Consider the following 17627-nt stretch of genomic DNA (forward strand, 5'->3'; position numbering starts at 1 on the left):
CTGTGTCGAGCTGAGCCTCTATACATGGGGCCTTAGCTGCTGAGCTCAACTGGCGCCCCTAATTCAGTGGGTTTTTTTTTATAGCTGTTGTTTTACCAGTACTTATGTGTGGAACTTTAACAATGTATGTTTGTACATTAAAAAAAAGACAAGTTTTCCTCTCTGATAAAGATTTAGTTTGTAGAAAGCATTCAGGTAAAGGAAGAACTTCTAGGAGAGACGTATGCAAACATTGCAACATGGGACGCTCAGCAGTTGGTTGTGTAATAACATGTTTTGCACACTAAAAGTTTAGACTCATTGGAGTCCCAAAGTAGAAATGCACACACTCCAAACTTAAAAATATTTTGAAAGACAAAAGTCAAGGTCTTTAAGCTATGATGATAAGTCAGTGCCAAGAATGAAGGGCGATGATACAACCGAGGTCGAGTCTTATTCGTCAGCAGGATCCTGTCAGCCTCCTCTGTCTGCTCTGACACATCAGTGTTCGGCTTTGGAGTCTTTGAAATGACGAAGCATTTATATTTCTCATTACAAGTGTAGGACTTGACCCTCAATGCAAAACTACATCCTCTTAAATTAGCATCTTTATTCGTTTACACATCATTGAAAACTAAAAATTGTATCTTTTCAGAGGAATTTTGTTAGATTCAGGGGGGCATGTTCATGATACACAGTAACTGTGTGATCATGTGACTGTTAAACAAAGCACAGCACCTTCAGCATCTCACACTCTACAGTTGTTTTTCTTGTTCTCCTGAAAACATTCAGCATGAGTGTGAAATTAGAAAATAGGGGCACATTAAGAGCTTCACCTGCTTCTCCTTTATTTACCACAGGGCCATTGTTGAGTGCAGTTTCACAGCAGAGCAGTGGAAGAGTAAACACTGTCGATTAATGAAGACACAGTCACATTCACTTTTAACCCTTTATTTATTTTTTCACTTTACAGCTCTTAAATTAAATGTGACTTTACAAGAAATGACTCCTTATCTCTGAATGGGAGGAAATAAACAACTTTCTCCTTGAGCGGAGATGAAAAAGGAAGTGAAACGACAAACATATTAAGAAGGACGAGAAACACTTTTATTTCACCGCACTCCAAATTTGTCAAGTGAAGTTACTCGGCCTTTGACGTTTCCTTCCCTCGGCTTTTTTGATTGTTTAAAAGATTAGGTGAATTTTTCTACAGAAAACAGAACTGTTACAAACAGCTTGCAAAACTGATGTGTTAAACACTTGATAGCATTTCCTGTGACACCCAGTGGTGCAAAGCACTAAACATGGCAGGCTTAGAGTGTTTACTCTACTGCAGGATATATCAAAGACAAAAAAAACCAAGGGGAAGATCATGCCTATGTCTAATAAACTAAAAACTCTTGAACCACCTTTAAATTCTGCCTTAAAGGGAACACTGTCCACTCCACTCGTCCTCTCTACAGCTTACACATGCAGCTGTGTAAATAAGAGGAAAATACAATCCAAAGTTTCGAGGAAGCTAATACAGAACTTTGAGTTTGCCAAATCATGTAGTTTTTTTCTTCAAAGTTTCATTCTTTCCAGGATGTGTAAAACGCCAAGTTTGAGTAATCATGGAGTTTATAATAAAAAATAAAAAAAAAGTATTATATGAGCTGCGTTTTAATTGTGTAATAAGTGGGAGAAATTTGACTCCACGTGGTTTCTTTGGACAGGTAACATGCAGAATGTTTATATTGTCATCGTCATCGGAGCAGCTGTTCTGGTCATACTTTTAATAGCAGCGGGAGTTAAAAAGTGGTAAGTTGGTAAATTACATATTTCTTGTTATTGAAAGTGAAGTAGAAAAATTAAGCTTTTATCAAGTTTTCGTCGGCTCATAAGTTTAAGAGTTACATTTTTGACATTGCATGTAGAGGTTTCTTATAAATAGTCAAACCATGACACTTCAAGCACTATGGGAGCCCCAGAGCAGTGTTACAGTTTGCCTTGCTGGGTTTCAGTGGTTGTGGTAGATGTCAATGTTTGTTTTTTTCCAGGGTCCGTCATTAAAAACTGTTTTTCTACCAGCAGGGGGAGGTCTGGGGATGCAGCAACATCTAACTTGAGCACCATGAAGGTGGACAAAGAAGTGGAGCAGCCTCAGTATACTGCAACTAAAAGGTTTTAGTTATTTTACTCACAATATAAAATGACACAAGGAACCTAATCTTGCACTAGTTGTGTATTTATGGCAAATTTGGTTAAAATATAATCAATAAATGATAGTAATAACATGTATTCTGTCCTCAGAAAAGAGAAGCACTACGATGATGTACATCTTCCAGACGTTTATGCCAATGAGCACATATACGGCAACACAGACGTAAGTTTTCCACATTCGTTCATTATTTTCACACATGAAAGAACAAAAATATTGATTAAGTTTTTTCTGTGCAGACTGACCTGGATGATGCAATATATGCCAACATGTAACAGGAAACAGATGAATTCACTGAAAGAACGGCTGCAGCTTCTCTTTGTGCTCTTTAACTGATGAGGGGCAAGAAGTTGTAAAAGATATGAATGTTCTTCTTTCTGCATACATTACAAAAGCATTATTTTTATGTCTCCTTTAATGCACATATGAAGCAACTTATTGCACTTGCGTTTGCATTTATCGCTTCTCTCGTACAGGATGTTTCCTGACTGCTTGTCTGTCTAATTGTTTTGAGAAATCTGTATTAAAGTTTTGTAACATTTTACGTGCATCTGTGTTTAATAACGCTTCATTTTCATACAACCACAGTCAGTCAACCACATTCAACATTACACAAGAAGGTGGCATTTTGAATTTCCTACAGAAGTGAAGCTGTAGTGTTGACCTTGTGACCTGCTATACAATCATCATGGTCACTGTTCTGTGCCCCTTTCCACCATTGCAATACATTAGACATAAACTAATTTAATGCTATATTAACTTACTTAATGGATTTCAGACAGATTGTATGGTAAAAATCTTTATAAGATATACCTCAGAAGAAGGAAAGAAATGCTTAGTTCTCTCAGGTAAGCTAAATGTTAAACCCTTGTGTGGTCTGAAAGGTCTTTCAAGGGACAGGAAGGCAAAGAGGAAGCTGGTTTTCAACCTAGCTGATAGATAAGAACACTGAGGTGATTGCATTGCAAATATTCAAAGCAACAAACGCTGACCTATTTTCCCTCAGCCCTCAAATGATCATAAACTATTAGCAATAATTCACTTACAGAACCACCCAAATATCTATATCTATAATCGATAAGCCCACAACTTCAGCCAACATGAATTCTTAAAACTTACCTAGCAAGCTGTCCTCATAATGAAGTTAATTTCAACCTAGCCTATATGTTTTGTCCACCACCGTTTCATCAATTAAACACTCAAAGTCAACCAAAAGTTAAATTAGCGCAGTTCAAACCCGTATTATAACCTTCATGAAAAATTTGCGGTACGACTCAAGCTGTTTTTGTAACATTCAGTTAATCTTGCATGTTACTTTTTCTATTTTATTTTGAAGTACAACACTTCCTGCCCTCATGTATCTCCCTGTTCCTTTATTACTACCACCTGTGCCCATTACACACCTGCCTCTAATTATGTCATTAGCCTCCCAGTTCATTTACCTCTTTGTGTTCCCTCCTCATTTGTTAGATTGTCTTTGTCTGTCACAGTGAGTACTTTGTACTTTTGTACAACAGTTTTTGACTCTTTTTACGGATTTACCCGTGGTGGATTTGTTAGCTTGTATCGGACTGACTTTTCGTCTAAGGCGTCATTTTTGCCACTATAGACCAATGCTGTGTTCGAAATGCCATACTATACTAGCAGTACAGACTGATTCCGCCAAAATGTTGTATATAGTAGTATGCAAACAAAAGCAAACTGTGCAGTATGCCAAAAATGCCTGGATGTCGTACTGGTTCAGAGAAAATCTCCAACTTACATCGGACCAGTATGCCTCGCTTACTGTATCCAACAATGCAAAGCGCTCGAACGTCACAACGGCAAATAAAGTGACGGACAGCAGCAGCATTCCAGCAGAAGAGGACGGTATAGCTAAAGAAGCGGCGGTTATTGTTTACTTCCGCCTGGCGTAGCATACTGCGAAATGAATTTGAAAAGCTCCTCCACACTACATACATACTACTGCCGAACACCGTATGCAGTATGTAGCATAGTATGTAGTATATAGTATATAGTAAGACATTTCGAACACAGCCCAAGGCTTTTTTCTTTTTTTTTTAAACTACACTTCGTGTCCTATTCCTCTTTGTACTTGAGTCTCAAAGTGTTCTGGGACCAATGCAGTTTTACCTAAGGTTAATCTAATAAACAGAGTCTAGAAAATAAGCATTTAAGTACCGAAGGCTAATACATCAATTTACAAAAGAAATAAACACAAAGCCACAATACAAGTAAAGATCCACAGCAAGCCAAACAAATCTAAATGACATCCTGTGCCGCATAGTAACTTAAACCTGGACTAATGAACTAAGTTGTCTATTCGGACTATTTGTCTTTGTTGTCTGCATGTTGCTTACACCGAAAGCTGTAATTTTTTACTTATTTTTCTTTCTATGATTAGGTTTTTACAGGGGCAGGACAAGTCGTCTAGGTTTAGGAAAAAACAAAAATGCACTTCTTGCATCTTATCCACACCTACTGTATGTTTGATGTATGTGTGATTTATAATTCTATATGTATATAAAAATGATACTTTGGCATTTAGAAAAAAAATTGAAGAAAAAACACAATGTATTTAAAGATATCAAGTAGGCAAGTTTATGTGTTAATTATTTTTGTTGTTGTTTTGTTTAAACCTCATAAATCCCCTTAGATCTAAATGACCTGGCCTTGGAAATGTTGTTTTAGTATGAGTAATGATGAACAATGCACATGTAAACAATCACCTCCACATTTTCAAGGGAGTGTTAAATTTATTACATCCCCAAGTTTCAAGCAAACTCAATCAAACTGAAGATATTTTCAACTGTTAATTCTATTAATAACAAAGAGACAGATTAGATTACGTAATGTTGATCAGACAAAACGAATCATGTTGCGAGGAAATCTTAAAAGGTGACTTAAACAGTGGATCATTTCTTTATAAAACTGATCCTTAATAACACCAGATATACGGTGGTAAATAATACAATGATCAAGTACTCATTCAGCTCTTTCAAATGACACTGCAGAGTGTACTGAGATGTTCTGGGCCCAGTTGTTTACAAGTAACCTGACTGGATTACAGTTATCAGATTAGATAAAATCTTGTGGACGAGTTGTTCAAAAGAATAAAAAGGATTCTGAAATTGAATTAGATCAGGTAATCAGGTTTTGTTTGTATCTGGATAAAACATCCAGTTTGTGTTGTTCAAACTTTTGAGTTGGATTGGAATAACTTGGAATAATAAATCTGCATCATTCTGATCCTAACAGTGGGCTGGATTCAGGCTGGATTTTAGGAAGAAAATGTAATACAACTTTAAAATTGGTTAAACAATTGAACATTTTTACATATAGAATATACTGTACTTTTAAAAAATATATATTTTGCACTTGAATTGTTGTATTAATTTAATGACATAGTAGATAAAGTAGACTTTAGCGTTAAATAAAGGATTTGGTCCTGATGAAATAATCCACCAAATAGCATCAATATCAATCATAAAATATTAGCTTTAAAGCAATCTCTATTTACAGATTCTACATAGAGAGGTAGAATCTGTAGGCAGGGACGTGGATTTCCGGGAAGGCGATTGTTCTGTTTGAACTACGCTTGTAGTCCAGGTAATATTGACCAATCACGTATCAGCAGGCTTCGGCGTATGCAGGAAAAACAGATCGTGAGGAGAGCAAAAGCAGGCGGAACGTAATGCACTGTGTCAGCGTAATCTGACGACGATTTAGCTTCTTACTAATCTCTATAAACAGACATCTGCATGTAAATTCAGCAAACAATCCGTTCTAGATCTAAAACTTGAGATGAATTCCCTTGATGCTGTGTCGTGAAAGCCATTCAGCGTTCAGATTTCCCGACCTCCTCGAATGCATCCGATCAATCCGACCTCCGCTCAACAAGCATTTTAAACGTTTTCCTCTTGAGGACAGACCTGACAAAGCCTGAATTTGTACTTCTTACAAATCTGCAACATGATGTTGACATTTCGGCAAAGGTTAGACCCGTTAATAACAAGTAAATCACAAGAAGAGGTTTCTCTTTCTGTAACAATGCAGCACGCGGAAAAGGAAGTCTGGACTGGAAGTCGTTTATCACTTACCGGCCGGCACGGTAACCGGTGTCCCCAGAGATTATATCATCTCAGACTATAGCCGATGGGATCCGAGATTGACTTTAAAGCAACTGTGAGGAGCTTTTATTTAGAGTGGATTTTAGCGCCCCCTGTGGACAAAGTATGTTGTATGTTTACCCATTTTGAGCTCTGGTAATCTGGATTTGGTTATTCTGAAAGGGCTGTATCTGGATCAAGTTGATTCTTTCCGGTTTTACTTGGGCGGAAAAAAAGCTGGACAAAAGGAAGAGATAAGCAATTGAACCAACAATTGAACAACCGGGCCCTGATTGTGTTTCTGATCTGAACTGCCTCTAGGTTTAAAGAATGAATGAATTTACCATGTAGACCTAAAGGTGATACTTTGCTAACCTCACACTCTGAGGATGGTGGAGTTCCTGGCCCACTTCCCTCCTCTGTACTGCACTGTGCACGTCAAAGTCTTGTTGAAGTCAATGGGCAGAGGGTGAAGGATCACGGTGGACACTGTCTCCCACTTCCAAACATTCAGCCTCTTTGATTTGTGTGTGACGATCCCCCGGTGACTCCAGGAGAATTGAGGAGGCATAGACGGGCAGGAGTGAGACACGGAGCAGGAGGCGGTTATTTTATCTCTCACCTGCACAGACAGAGACGGAGGCTGCGGATCACCTGCAGAGTTGAAAAAAATACACAGAAAATGACTCTTCTACATAAAACAAACAAAAATCTAACAACAAATGTTTGGATATTGGCTTCAAATAATCAACACTCACGGATAACATCGATGGTCACTGCACTTTTAATGTAGGAGAAGCTTCTGTACTGCGGCATTTCAATCCTGAAGTAGAAAGGGCCGACATCTGTCCTCCTGATGCCGTCCAGCAGCATGGTGCAGTTACGTAACTGCAGATTTCCCAAAAACTGCGTCCGCTTCTTGTACTCCTTTGGCAGTTTCCAATGAGGGAGATTGGTTGAGATGATATGTTTCCCTTTTTTCCAGAATCCTCTCAGCCTGTTCAGGATGTTTTTGGAGGTGGGTTTGGGGTACGTGTAGATGCAAGGAATGACCACACAGGAGTTGTGCAAGGCGGAAATCCTGCGTGGTACGTTGGCTGTCCACTGTGCATGAGAGGACTGGACATGAAGGATCACTGAAACAAGGAGGAGCAGATATATCCTTTAGTATAAGATGATTTTAAAGTGTTTTATTAAAAGAGTGCTTTAATGAAAGACTCACCGTGTAAACACAGGAGGAAAAGACACAGTTTCAGCTCCATCTGATGAGGAAGAAGAATTCAAAGAGTAAAAATGTGTTTGTGTGTATTTTTGCTCCTATAGAAATAATGACTCACCTTTGAATCCTTTGTCTCACAGTGCTCCACGTACATGTGTGGTGTCTTTGGATGTCATATTTATAGTCCTGCTTTGCCCTTTAAATTTGAAAGTGTTACCAGATGTTTTACAAAGCACTGAGCTCATATTGTGAGCTGGTATTTGTGCAGCTACAACAGTAGCCTAGGAGACAGACACTGTTGCAATATGGGATATCTGTCACACGGTTTGTCCTCTGTCGTAACTTACTCAATGTTTTATGTACAAATGGATACAGGATGAAATTTCACAAAACAGTCAGTTCCAGTAGCACACAGAAGCAACACTTTGCCTCATTCCAGATGAGAAAAGATAAATAAAAATGGTGAGTCACACAGGAGCGTTGTATGGTAAAAAGCATCACGTGATTTGACTTTTTTAGTCAACACTCAAGGCCCTCAAGTCAACAAAAGAGGACCAAGACCACCTGCAACGCAGAAAACGAGTGACAAGTTTGAACTTAAATCAATATATTGTTTATTTACAATGCTACATTCAAATGTTTCCCTTTTTTTTTACAAGGGCTATTACCACAGTTTCGTTTGAGGAAATCAACATCGGGGACATTTCCACTCCTTAATATAGCTGTTTTGCTGTTCAGGCATATAGCCGTATTTTGAGTCATATGATGATCAGTCTAATGAAATCATCAAATTCAAAAAAGAAATTGCTAATTCAGTTTTTTTTTTTAGATTTCTTTGTTTGCCTTTGTCCTTATTTTAAAGGACAGTGGATCGACTCAGAAATGTGGGAAGGCAGGGGCCGCTGTGTCGAGCTGAGCCTCTATACATGGGGCCTTAGCTGCTGAGCTCAACTGGCGCCCCTAATTCAGTGGGGGTTTTTTTATAGCTGTTGTTTTACCAGTACTTATGTGTGGAACTTTAACAATGTATGTTTGTACATTAAAAAAAAGACAAGTTTTCCTCTCTGATAAAGATTTAGTTTGTAGAAAGCATTCAGGTAAAGGAAGAACTTCTAGGAGAGACGTATGCAAACATTGCAACATGGGACGCTCAGCAGTTGGTTGTGTAATAACATGTTTTGCACACTAAAAGTTTAGACTCATTGGAGTCCCAAAGTAGAAATGCACACACTCCAAACTTAAAAATATTTTGAAAGACAAAAGTCAAGGTCTTTAAGCTATGATGATAAGTCAGTGCCAAGAATGAAGGGCGATGATACAACCGAGGTCGAGTCTTATTCGTCAGCAGGATCCTGTCAGCCTCCTCTGTTTGCTCTGACACATCAGTGTTCGGCTTTGGAGTCTTTGAAATGACGAAGCATTTATATTTCTCATTACAAGTGTAGGACTTGACCCTCAATGCAAAACTACATCCTCTTAAATTAGCATCTTTATTCGTTTACACATCATTGAAAACTAAAAATTGTATCTTTTCAGAGGAATTTTGTTAGATTCAGGGGGGCATGTTCATGATACACAGTAACTGTGTGATCGTGTGACTGTTAAACAAAGCACAGCACCTTCAGCATCTCACACTCTACAGTTGTTTTTCTTGTTCTCCTGAAAACATTCAGCATGAGTGTGAAATTAGAAAATAGGGGCACATTAAGAGCTTCACCTGCTTCTCCTTTATTTACCACAGGGCCATTGTTGAGTGCAGTTTCACAGCAGAGCAGTGGAAGAGTAAACACTGTCGATTAATGAAGACACAGTCACATTCACTTTTAACCCTTTATTTATTTTTTCACTTTACAGCTCTTAAATTAAATGTGACTTTACAAGAAATGACTCCTTATCTCTGAATGGGAGGAAATAAACAACTTTCTCCTTGAGCGGAGATGAAAAAGGAAGTGAAACGACAAACATATTAAGAAGGACGAGAAACACTTTTATTTCACCGCACTCCAAATTTGTCAAGGGAAGTTACTCGGCCTTTGACGTCTCCTTCCCTCGGCTTTTTTGAGTGTTTAAAAGATTAGGTGAATTTTTTCTACAGAAAACAGAACTGTTACAAACAGCTTGCAAAACTGATGTGTTAAACACTTGATAGCATTTCCTGTGACACTCAGTGGTGCAAAGCACTAAACATGGCAGGCTTAGAGTGTTTACTCTACTGCAGGATATATCAAAGACAAAAAAAACCAAGGGGAAGATCATGCCTATGTCTAATAAACTAAAAACTCTTGAACCACCTTTAAAGGGAACACTGTCCACTCCACTCGTCCTCTCTACAGCTTACACATGCAACTGTGTAAATAAGAGGAAAATACAATCCAAAGTTTCGAGGAAGCTAATACAGAACTTTGAGTTTGCCAAATCATGTAGTTTTTTTCTTCAAAGTTTCATTCTTTCCAGGATGTGTAAAACGCCAAGTTTGAGTAATCATGGAGTTTATAATAAAAAAAAAAGCTTTGTAGTCGTGTCTTTGCAGTTGTTTGGTTTGTTGTGCATGTCTTTGTGGTAGTTTGATTGACTTTTAGACACATTTTCCGGATGCTCTGACTCAGAAGGCCTCTAATCCTATAATCTGCGATCCACCCATGATAACAAGCTTACTGTCCATCAACTTCTTGAGTTAAAAGTATAGTATTTCACTTTCTTTCAGCTTGTTTTAAACAGGACCAGTTTGGTGCTCAAGGCCCCAACAAAAAACTGGTACTGTAAAGCTTATATCATGTCAGTATCTCTTTAACGCTGATCAAAAAATGCTATCATGACTGACTGCAGGCATTTGATGTAAAACAACACTTCGTACATCTGCTGATGCTGTCTGATAAAATCACCATATTTGATCGAGTCTTTCCTGCACATACTGCAGACATGGAGACACATTAAAGATAGTCCAAATAGATTTGTGACGTGCAGCTTTTCTTCTATCTTGAATAACCAACATTTGCATATATATTGTTTGTTTGATCCATACTTTGATCCATCTGACCAGGGCCCTGCAAAGACAGACAGTGTGTTATTAAAGGTCCTGTGAGGAGTTTTTCTCTGGTTATGAAACAGACTGAAATTAATTGTGATGACTCTACATGAGCTACAAAAGCAAACCAAACCATCAGCAACAAGATTGATTATTTCTACATAGTTATTTTTAATGCCTGAAACTGCTGTGGAGGGTAGTTGTCTGATGAAGCGATTAACTGCACGCTGCCTTTTTTTTACATTTTCCAGTGCAAAAATTTAAATGGATTTATTAAAAAAAAACACCACTTAAGCATGTAAAGGACATAATCAGCAAAGAGAAAAGAGGTACAGCTTTGTCCACAGGGGGCGCCAAAATCAACACAAATGTTCTCACAGCAGCTTTAAAGGCAGCCAGTGGTACTCTAGTACTGCTATAGAGCAGTTTCTCTAACCGTGAACATGAACTTGTCTCAGTTACTTTTTTCTTAGGTTGGTAAAATCCAACTAAATGAGGCTTTTGTAAATCGTACCTTAACGTTGCCGTAGACGGGATCATCGATGTTCAGTTCAGGAAGTTTGTCAATTTTTTTGCAAGATACTTCGCTGAAAAGACAAAACAGAAACAGCATCATCAACATCTTCAGTTCGCTTGTATTCACATAAATGATTTTTTTTGGTATCACAAAACAAACCTTTTGGCGTTGTTTGATGATGCTCTGCTAAAATTAGCATAATACCCAGACTCCTCCCTGGTAACAGGCTTCTTCCTGTCAAAAAAGGGTTAAAGTTCTGAGGTGTGAATTATGAATTAAACGCTTTTGATTTTGGCATATCGTCACTGTATTAAATAAAGGTCTGCCTAAAAAAGTATTCAATACCAAACAACAACTTTAAAGCCCCCTGTAGACATGTTTTGGGACATTTTCAGATGCACTGCTTAAATTTTTGTTTGTCAAAAAAAGTGAAGTTACTATGTAATTTTTTTTAGATCAAATTTATTCTCCCTTTTTCACATCACACAATTTGCCACAACTGTTTGTCACACCACAAAATCATGTCTCTTCATATATGTGCGTTTCACTGAGAATAAAGTTAAAGCAAAATAATATTTCTTCCTTTAGCAGATAAATATAAAAAAGGCTTTTAGTTATGAACTCTGCACATACAACATTGTGCACAGTGAGGCTAAAACAACTAAAGTAAATAGCAGATTTATGGGTGGACAGTGCCTTTCAAGTTCCTGCACATTGTTTATGAAAAGAGAACATGGGTCAATTCATTAAACAAAAGTCCTTTTACAGCTTGCAAGCCTCACACTCAGTTTCCATACATGTTTAGAGTTAACTAACCTTTTGTGTTTCATGACAAAGACAATTCCAGCAATAAAAAGGATCAAAAGTACAGCGAGCGGTGCTAAGATGGCCGGATACATGAATGCCAATGATTGTGATGAATTCTTCTTGTTCTTGTCCAAGTCTGTGAACGAAAACGACGACAACTGTGAGCAGATTTTTAAACAGATTTTGACGTATCAAATAACCTTACCTTACTTGCTGTTATATTTTTGACAGTACAGAAACATTTATAAATGTGGAGAATGTGAAAGTATAGAATAATTCATTATTTCAACTCCAACCAAGCATATGAATATAAAAAAAAGAGCCTTCTTACCATTCACAAAGATGGAGATGTTGTAGTTATAGAAACTGAATTTCTCCTTTGAGATTATTCTCACATAGATGTCTGTGTCGTTTTCGGTGACATTATTGATCTTCAGGGAGCAGTTGCCGCTGTCTGGAACCAGCTTCGTCTTTCCTTTGTACTTTTCTAGCACATAGGTTTTATTGTCGTGGTAAATGAATTCATTTTGGTTGTTTGGTATAGCATCAAGGAGGTGTCCCTTAAGCTTTTTCCAGTAAACATGGACATTGTCATTGCAATGTGCAGGCGGACAGGTGAAATTACATGATATGGTCACGTTTGAGCCCCTTGCTGCCGTTATGTTCCTCTCGACACTAATAGTCCAGTTTTCTTTAACTAAGTTAAAAACAAACCAAAATATGTATTAATTATAGCCAACTTCAAGAGATTAAAATATAAACAAACACAAATCAAAATGTCACCCACCTTCTGAAGTAGAGGCCAGGACCAATATGAGGCTGACTTCAATCAGGCCTTTCAGCTTCATCTGAACAAAGGCAGACATGCTGAGTTTAACCAACATAATAACATTGTTTTACAGTAGCATTTACCGCCTACATGATACAAAATCTAGGAGGTAATCTGCCTGTAATCTGACATTTACTGCATAAAGTTGTACTCACTGTGAGAGCGACCTAGAGGAGCTTGTAGAGCTTCGTCGTCGTAGAACTCAACATTGGTGTGAAATTTTTTGGGTGTGTTTCCTCTTGCTCAGTGATGGCAAATTAAAAGAAATGAGGAAGTTAGGTCAGAAAGGAGAACACTGACCACGGCATGACTTTCTCATTGACTCTGAACTCAGATAAATAGACAGATACTGTACAGGGAACGTGTGGTGGGTATGAAGAGTAATGTTTAAGTGTGATTTTACACGCCTTTGAAAACGCAACCTTTTCTATACTTAGTCAGACTGCAGCTCAGAAGTGTGAACATACAGAGGAAGTCTTTTTAAGTGAGATGCACAATCAGTATAAGGTGGTTAGGGTTAGAGGCTTTCATTCGCTGTTTACAAATGATGACCTGCGTGTATATACTGGGGATCACATAAAGGCCTACGCAGAGGCTGTGTTAAAAATGCTGCTGCTCGAGGGTGCCCCCCTCAGACAAACTGGAAATCAATTCATGAGCGCTACAGGAGAAGTGTCTTGTGACTTCAGTATTACGCCGGGAACACACCGGATGCTGAAGCGCTGCGAAGCGCCGCGCAACGAAAATCGCGCGCGAGCCGGAGCACTTCCGTTCACACCAGACGCGCATTTCTCCGCGCCGGTGGACAGGCGCCTCTGCTCCTCAGCTGTCGTTTACTCACATATGGAGCTGTTTACATGTTTTCATCATGCTCTCTCTCTCTGTTTGCGTCTGTGTTTTGACACCCCGCCCGCACCCCCTATAGCCAGTCCACTTTGTGTCTCTCTCTTTCTTGTGTGTGTGTGTGTGTGTGTGTGTGTGTGTCTGTGTGTGTGTCTATGTCTGTGTGACTGTGTCTGTGTGTATCTTCATCTCTCTCGCGCTCTGTTTAGATACTGACAAATATATAAAAGCACACAAATATAACCGCATTTGTCAATCGCGGTGTTTTATTTTGAAAATTGTTTTAATTTTGAAAATTGACCGGATTCTGTCATTGTTTCATGTGTGACGCTCGCGGCTCGCGCAAAAAATAGACCAGACGCCGAAACGATCGCTGCAGGGCGCGAGCCGGCCACGGAGGTGCGCGCCGCTGCTCGTCTGGTGTGAACGACACAATCGGTTAACATGGGCGCCGAAAGGAAACGGGCTCCGCTCCGCGGCTATTCGCGGCGCTTCGGCGTCTGGTGTGTTCCCGGCGTTACACTCTCTGGTTTGATGAAAGGCTTTCCAGTGCGGCCAACTGTGCATTTGTTCAGCTGCGACTTATTTGATATATTCAGCATTCAACAGGGAACCCGTTCTGATTGTGTAGCGTGCATAATGTCTGCATTTTGGAACACATGCTTTGATCCTTTTTTCAGATACTATATTTAAAATGTTAATAAAGTAACATTGAAAGTACTATCAGTTTCATAGGCAGAAAGGCCTCTTTCAAAGTGCTCTTTTAGGTAAGGACTCATTTTTAGGGTCCATTATTGCCTTCTCTTCTTTCCTGGTAATTCAGAAAAGCAAGAAATTCTGTTAAAATTTGGTATTCATAACAGGAAAGGAAGAAGTCCTCTACAATAAAAGCTATATTTAATCAAAATTAAATACCTATTCATTATTTATTAATGATTAGAAACTGAAGTCTCTTTTAATTGACTTTTAATTCAGGTTAAACCAGCAATTAATAAGAATTAATTAATTGGAGGTGAACCAGCTTAACACTGTCTATAGTTTCCAAATAAAGAGATTATATAGATCTTATTTTTCAGGAAACAAGTCTGTAATTATTGGAAAAGTAAAGTGAGGATTTTTCGGTTTGTGTCAATATTGGCCACCCCTGTGGTCAAAGTGGTACATCCCATCTCTTTACAGATCTTGTCCTGTGGGGTGTACTTGGTCTGCTACTGTTTAGGTAGGTGGTACGTGTCAAGTAACATCCATATGAATGGCCTTCACTCCCCAGGCGCATCAATGAGCCTTGACCGCCCATGACCATGATGCTGACTCACTGGTTTTCCTTCCTTGGACCACCTTTGGTAGGTACTGACTGCAGACGGGGAACAGCCCACAAGAGCTGCAGCTTTGGAGATACTCTGACTCAGTCATCTAGCCATGACAATTTGGCCCTTGTCAAAGCCGCTCACATCTTTACACTTTCCCATTTTTCCTGCTTCCAACACATCAACTTTGAGGACAAATCGTTAACTTGCCTAACATATCCCAGCAACTGACAGGGGCCAGTGTAACAAGATAATCAATGCTTATCACTCGACCTGTCAGTGGTCATAATGTTGTGGCTAATCGGTGTAAGTGTAGATAGTATTATAATAATAGTCAATTTTCCATTTGTATTTGTTTGTACTCGTCATAGAATGCCTGCACTCTATATTGACGAGAAGTTAACTTTAACTTTAATTAAAAGACTGAACCTATCATAGGTATTTAACGGGACACCACCCTATTTTGATAAAACAGGGAAAACTTATAATTAGTTACCTAATTATTTTAATTCAATCTCATAATCTGAAGGTTGCTACAGTCTAGAATTGAGTTTGTTCGCGGTGTACAGAGGCTTAGTACTTCACACACACAACACACATAATGCAGATCTTATAAATGAAGAATTTATTAACTAAACTACTAAATATACATGAGATGGTGATGGTGATGGGCATGAAAACGATTAATGACAGGATGAATATGATGAAAAGATGGACTGAAAATGAAACCTGTAAAGGGAGCACGGTTCAAGTTCACTTGGAGCAATGTCTACTCGCGAGGTCTTCAGCACGGCAAGGCGCACGCAGGCTCTGGGCCTTCTCGCGGGGCAAAAACTTAACGGATAAGGAAAGGTAGTCCGGAGAGGAGGAGGTGGCGCTCGTCAGCTGCCGGGTCGAAGAGGATGCAGGAACGTGAAGGGTGAAAAGAGAGAAAAGGGGGGTAAGAGAGTAAGAGAGTAAGAAGGTAAGAAGGTAAGAGGGATATCTTGGGGTGTCGTCTCTTATTTAAAGTGTCTCTTCTCCCGAGGGCAGTGTCCAATCAAAACGGCGCGAAGTTGACCACTCCTTTATCCGGAACTTTCTTATCAAATAAACTTTTTCTTCCTAAACTTAAAGTAGTTAATCTCATCTATATAACCCCCCATATTCGATACGTCTGGACTCTCAGCTGCGTGTAGACTCCAAACATCGCTGGGTTATGATACACAGAAAGAGATTAAATAAAAAGTTCATGAAAGTAATAGTTAATTCAGCAATAAACATATCATGGTGAACACACATTTATATGTGAATGTATATGTGTGGATATGTGTGTGTGTTTGAGTTTACAGACTATTAAACCAAATAAAAGAGCCACATTGATGAATCAACATTTTCTCTGTCCTGGGTTAGCTTTGTTTCACCCCTCCCTTCTCCTGTCTGTGTGAGGGAGAGGGGGGAAAGCAGATAAGTGACCCACAAACTCTTTCAATCCCCAGGGGTCTGAGGTGTGACTCGTCCCTGTCATCCACAGTCCGTGGATCAAAGCATTTGGTTACTTATCCTCAACATACTATTCTAAATGCAAACATTTAAACAACGACAATCATTGCAGTTTATTGGAGGTTGTCCCAAGGTTTACCTCCTGACTCTGTGGAATGTTGAAACAAATGGGGGAGAGGGTTGTAAACCCCCCCTTGATACCATTTGTGTTCAATTTGCCCCAGAGCAGAGCTAGCAGCCTAGCTCTCCTCTTGCTGGGGTCAGATGACCAGGTCAGGCCTGGATCAGGCCTATCCTGATGCCACGCTACAAGTACAAAAAGAGACTGAATTACTATACCTAAAAAGATATTGATTGCATTATTTGAGTAAATTTTCCTAGCTTCTTTTAAACTCCAGTTGTTGCCAAGGAGTTGCTAAAGTGCCCATAAACATAAGAAAACTCCAAGTGTCTTTGTGTGACAAACTATTACTCAAATTAAGGATTCAGGATTGTCTAAAAAAAAAAGGAAACTACACTAAATCATGTGTTTCCAATACTCTTGAACTCCAGATCTATGTAGTTTCAGCTGGATGCCTGAATTTGAGGTACTGATGATATAATTTTGGTGTACTTGATGTCCTTCTCTGGGTTTTAGACCAGCGGCATTTACGGCACTACTTTGTAACCGTTGTGGCACAAGTAGGGCCTAATTTATGCAGGGGTGGCACGAAGTACAATAAAAATGTCTATTTATAATTCACCTTGTTTAATCACTAAGAAATATAACTGTATCATACATTCCTGAGTTTCAAATTTGTATTTAAAAAACATAAAAAGACCAATCTCAACACCACAGAGAGGCACCATACACGTTATAACGCTGTCTCTGAGACTAAATTACAACTTCTTCTTTTGGGTGCCTGTAGCTGCCAAATTGAACCACTAGGTGGCGCGAGACGTTCTCCCAAATCCAATAGTGAACTTTAGCACTGCAATCCAGACTCCACCTGGAATGTGGGCTAAACTGGGATCTCAGGGTGCACGAGTCATATGACTCCCAGATAGCTGAAGGAGAGTCAACAGGGCTGGAAATGGTTCACTGAAACTACTTAAACAAGTTGTTTTGATCTTGAACGATTTGACCCTGTTGGAACAAACAGATCCGGGCTTTTTGTTTCAGCTCCAGCCCGCACAGGGAGATGGGAAGCGACGCGTCGTTTTGGGAGAAGTCATGTGCAGGAGGATGACAGTTTATTGTCGGTTGAGGCTCTGTGGATGCAGCTCTGCTTCACCTGTGGGTGCTGTGATCGCGTACTCTACAGGCTCAG

General features: G+C 39.2%; 1 protein-coding gene and 1 long non-coding RNA gene across 2 annotated transcripts; one reads left to right on the forward strand and one right to left on the reverse strand.

Annotated features, from left to right (window-relative positions):
* Nucleotides 1-1719: 1719 nt before the first annotated feature.
* Nucleotides 1720-2692, forward strand: LOC138584774 (uncharacterized). Its single transcript, XR_011305463.1, has 4 exons — nucleotides 1720-1779; nucleotides 2050-2142; nucleotides 2272-2344; nucleotides 2419-2692. It is a non-coding gene; the product is annotated as an uncharacterized lncRNA (long non-coding RNA).
* Nucleotides 2693-9806: 7114 nt separating this feature from the next.
* Nucleotides 9807-12923, reverse strand: LOC138584594 (uncharacterized). Its single transcript, XM_069656864.1, has 7 exons — nucleotides 12841-12923; nucleotides 12644-12704; nucleotides 12188-12553; nucleotides 11866-11992; nucleotides 11209-11283; nucleotides 11047-11119; nucleotides 9807-10551 (listed from the first exon to the last, which is right to left on the reverse strand). The coding sequence occupies exons 2-7, from the start codon at nucleotides 12702-12704 to the stop codon at nucleotides 10480-10482; spliced, it is 774 nt and encodes a 257-aa protein (XP_069512965.1). The 5' UTR covers nucleotides 12841-12923; the 3' UTR covers nucleotides 9807-10479.
* Nucleotides 12924-17627: the final 4704 nt, after the last annotated feature.

Source organism: Semicossyphus pulcher, unplaced genomic scaffold (assembly GCF_022749685.1).
Source record: "Semicossyphus pulcher isolate SPU_LCO1_2020_fin unplaced genomic scaffold, fSemPul1.0.p SCAF_9, whole genome shotgun sequence".
NCBI classification, from domain to species: domain Eukaryota; kingdom Metazoa; phylum Chordata; class Actinopteri; order Labriformes; family Labridae; genus Semicossyphus; species Semicossyphus pulcher.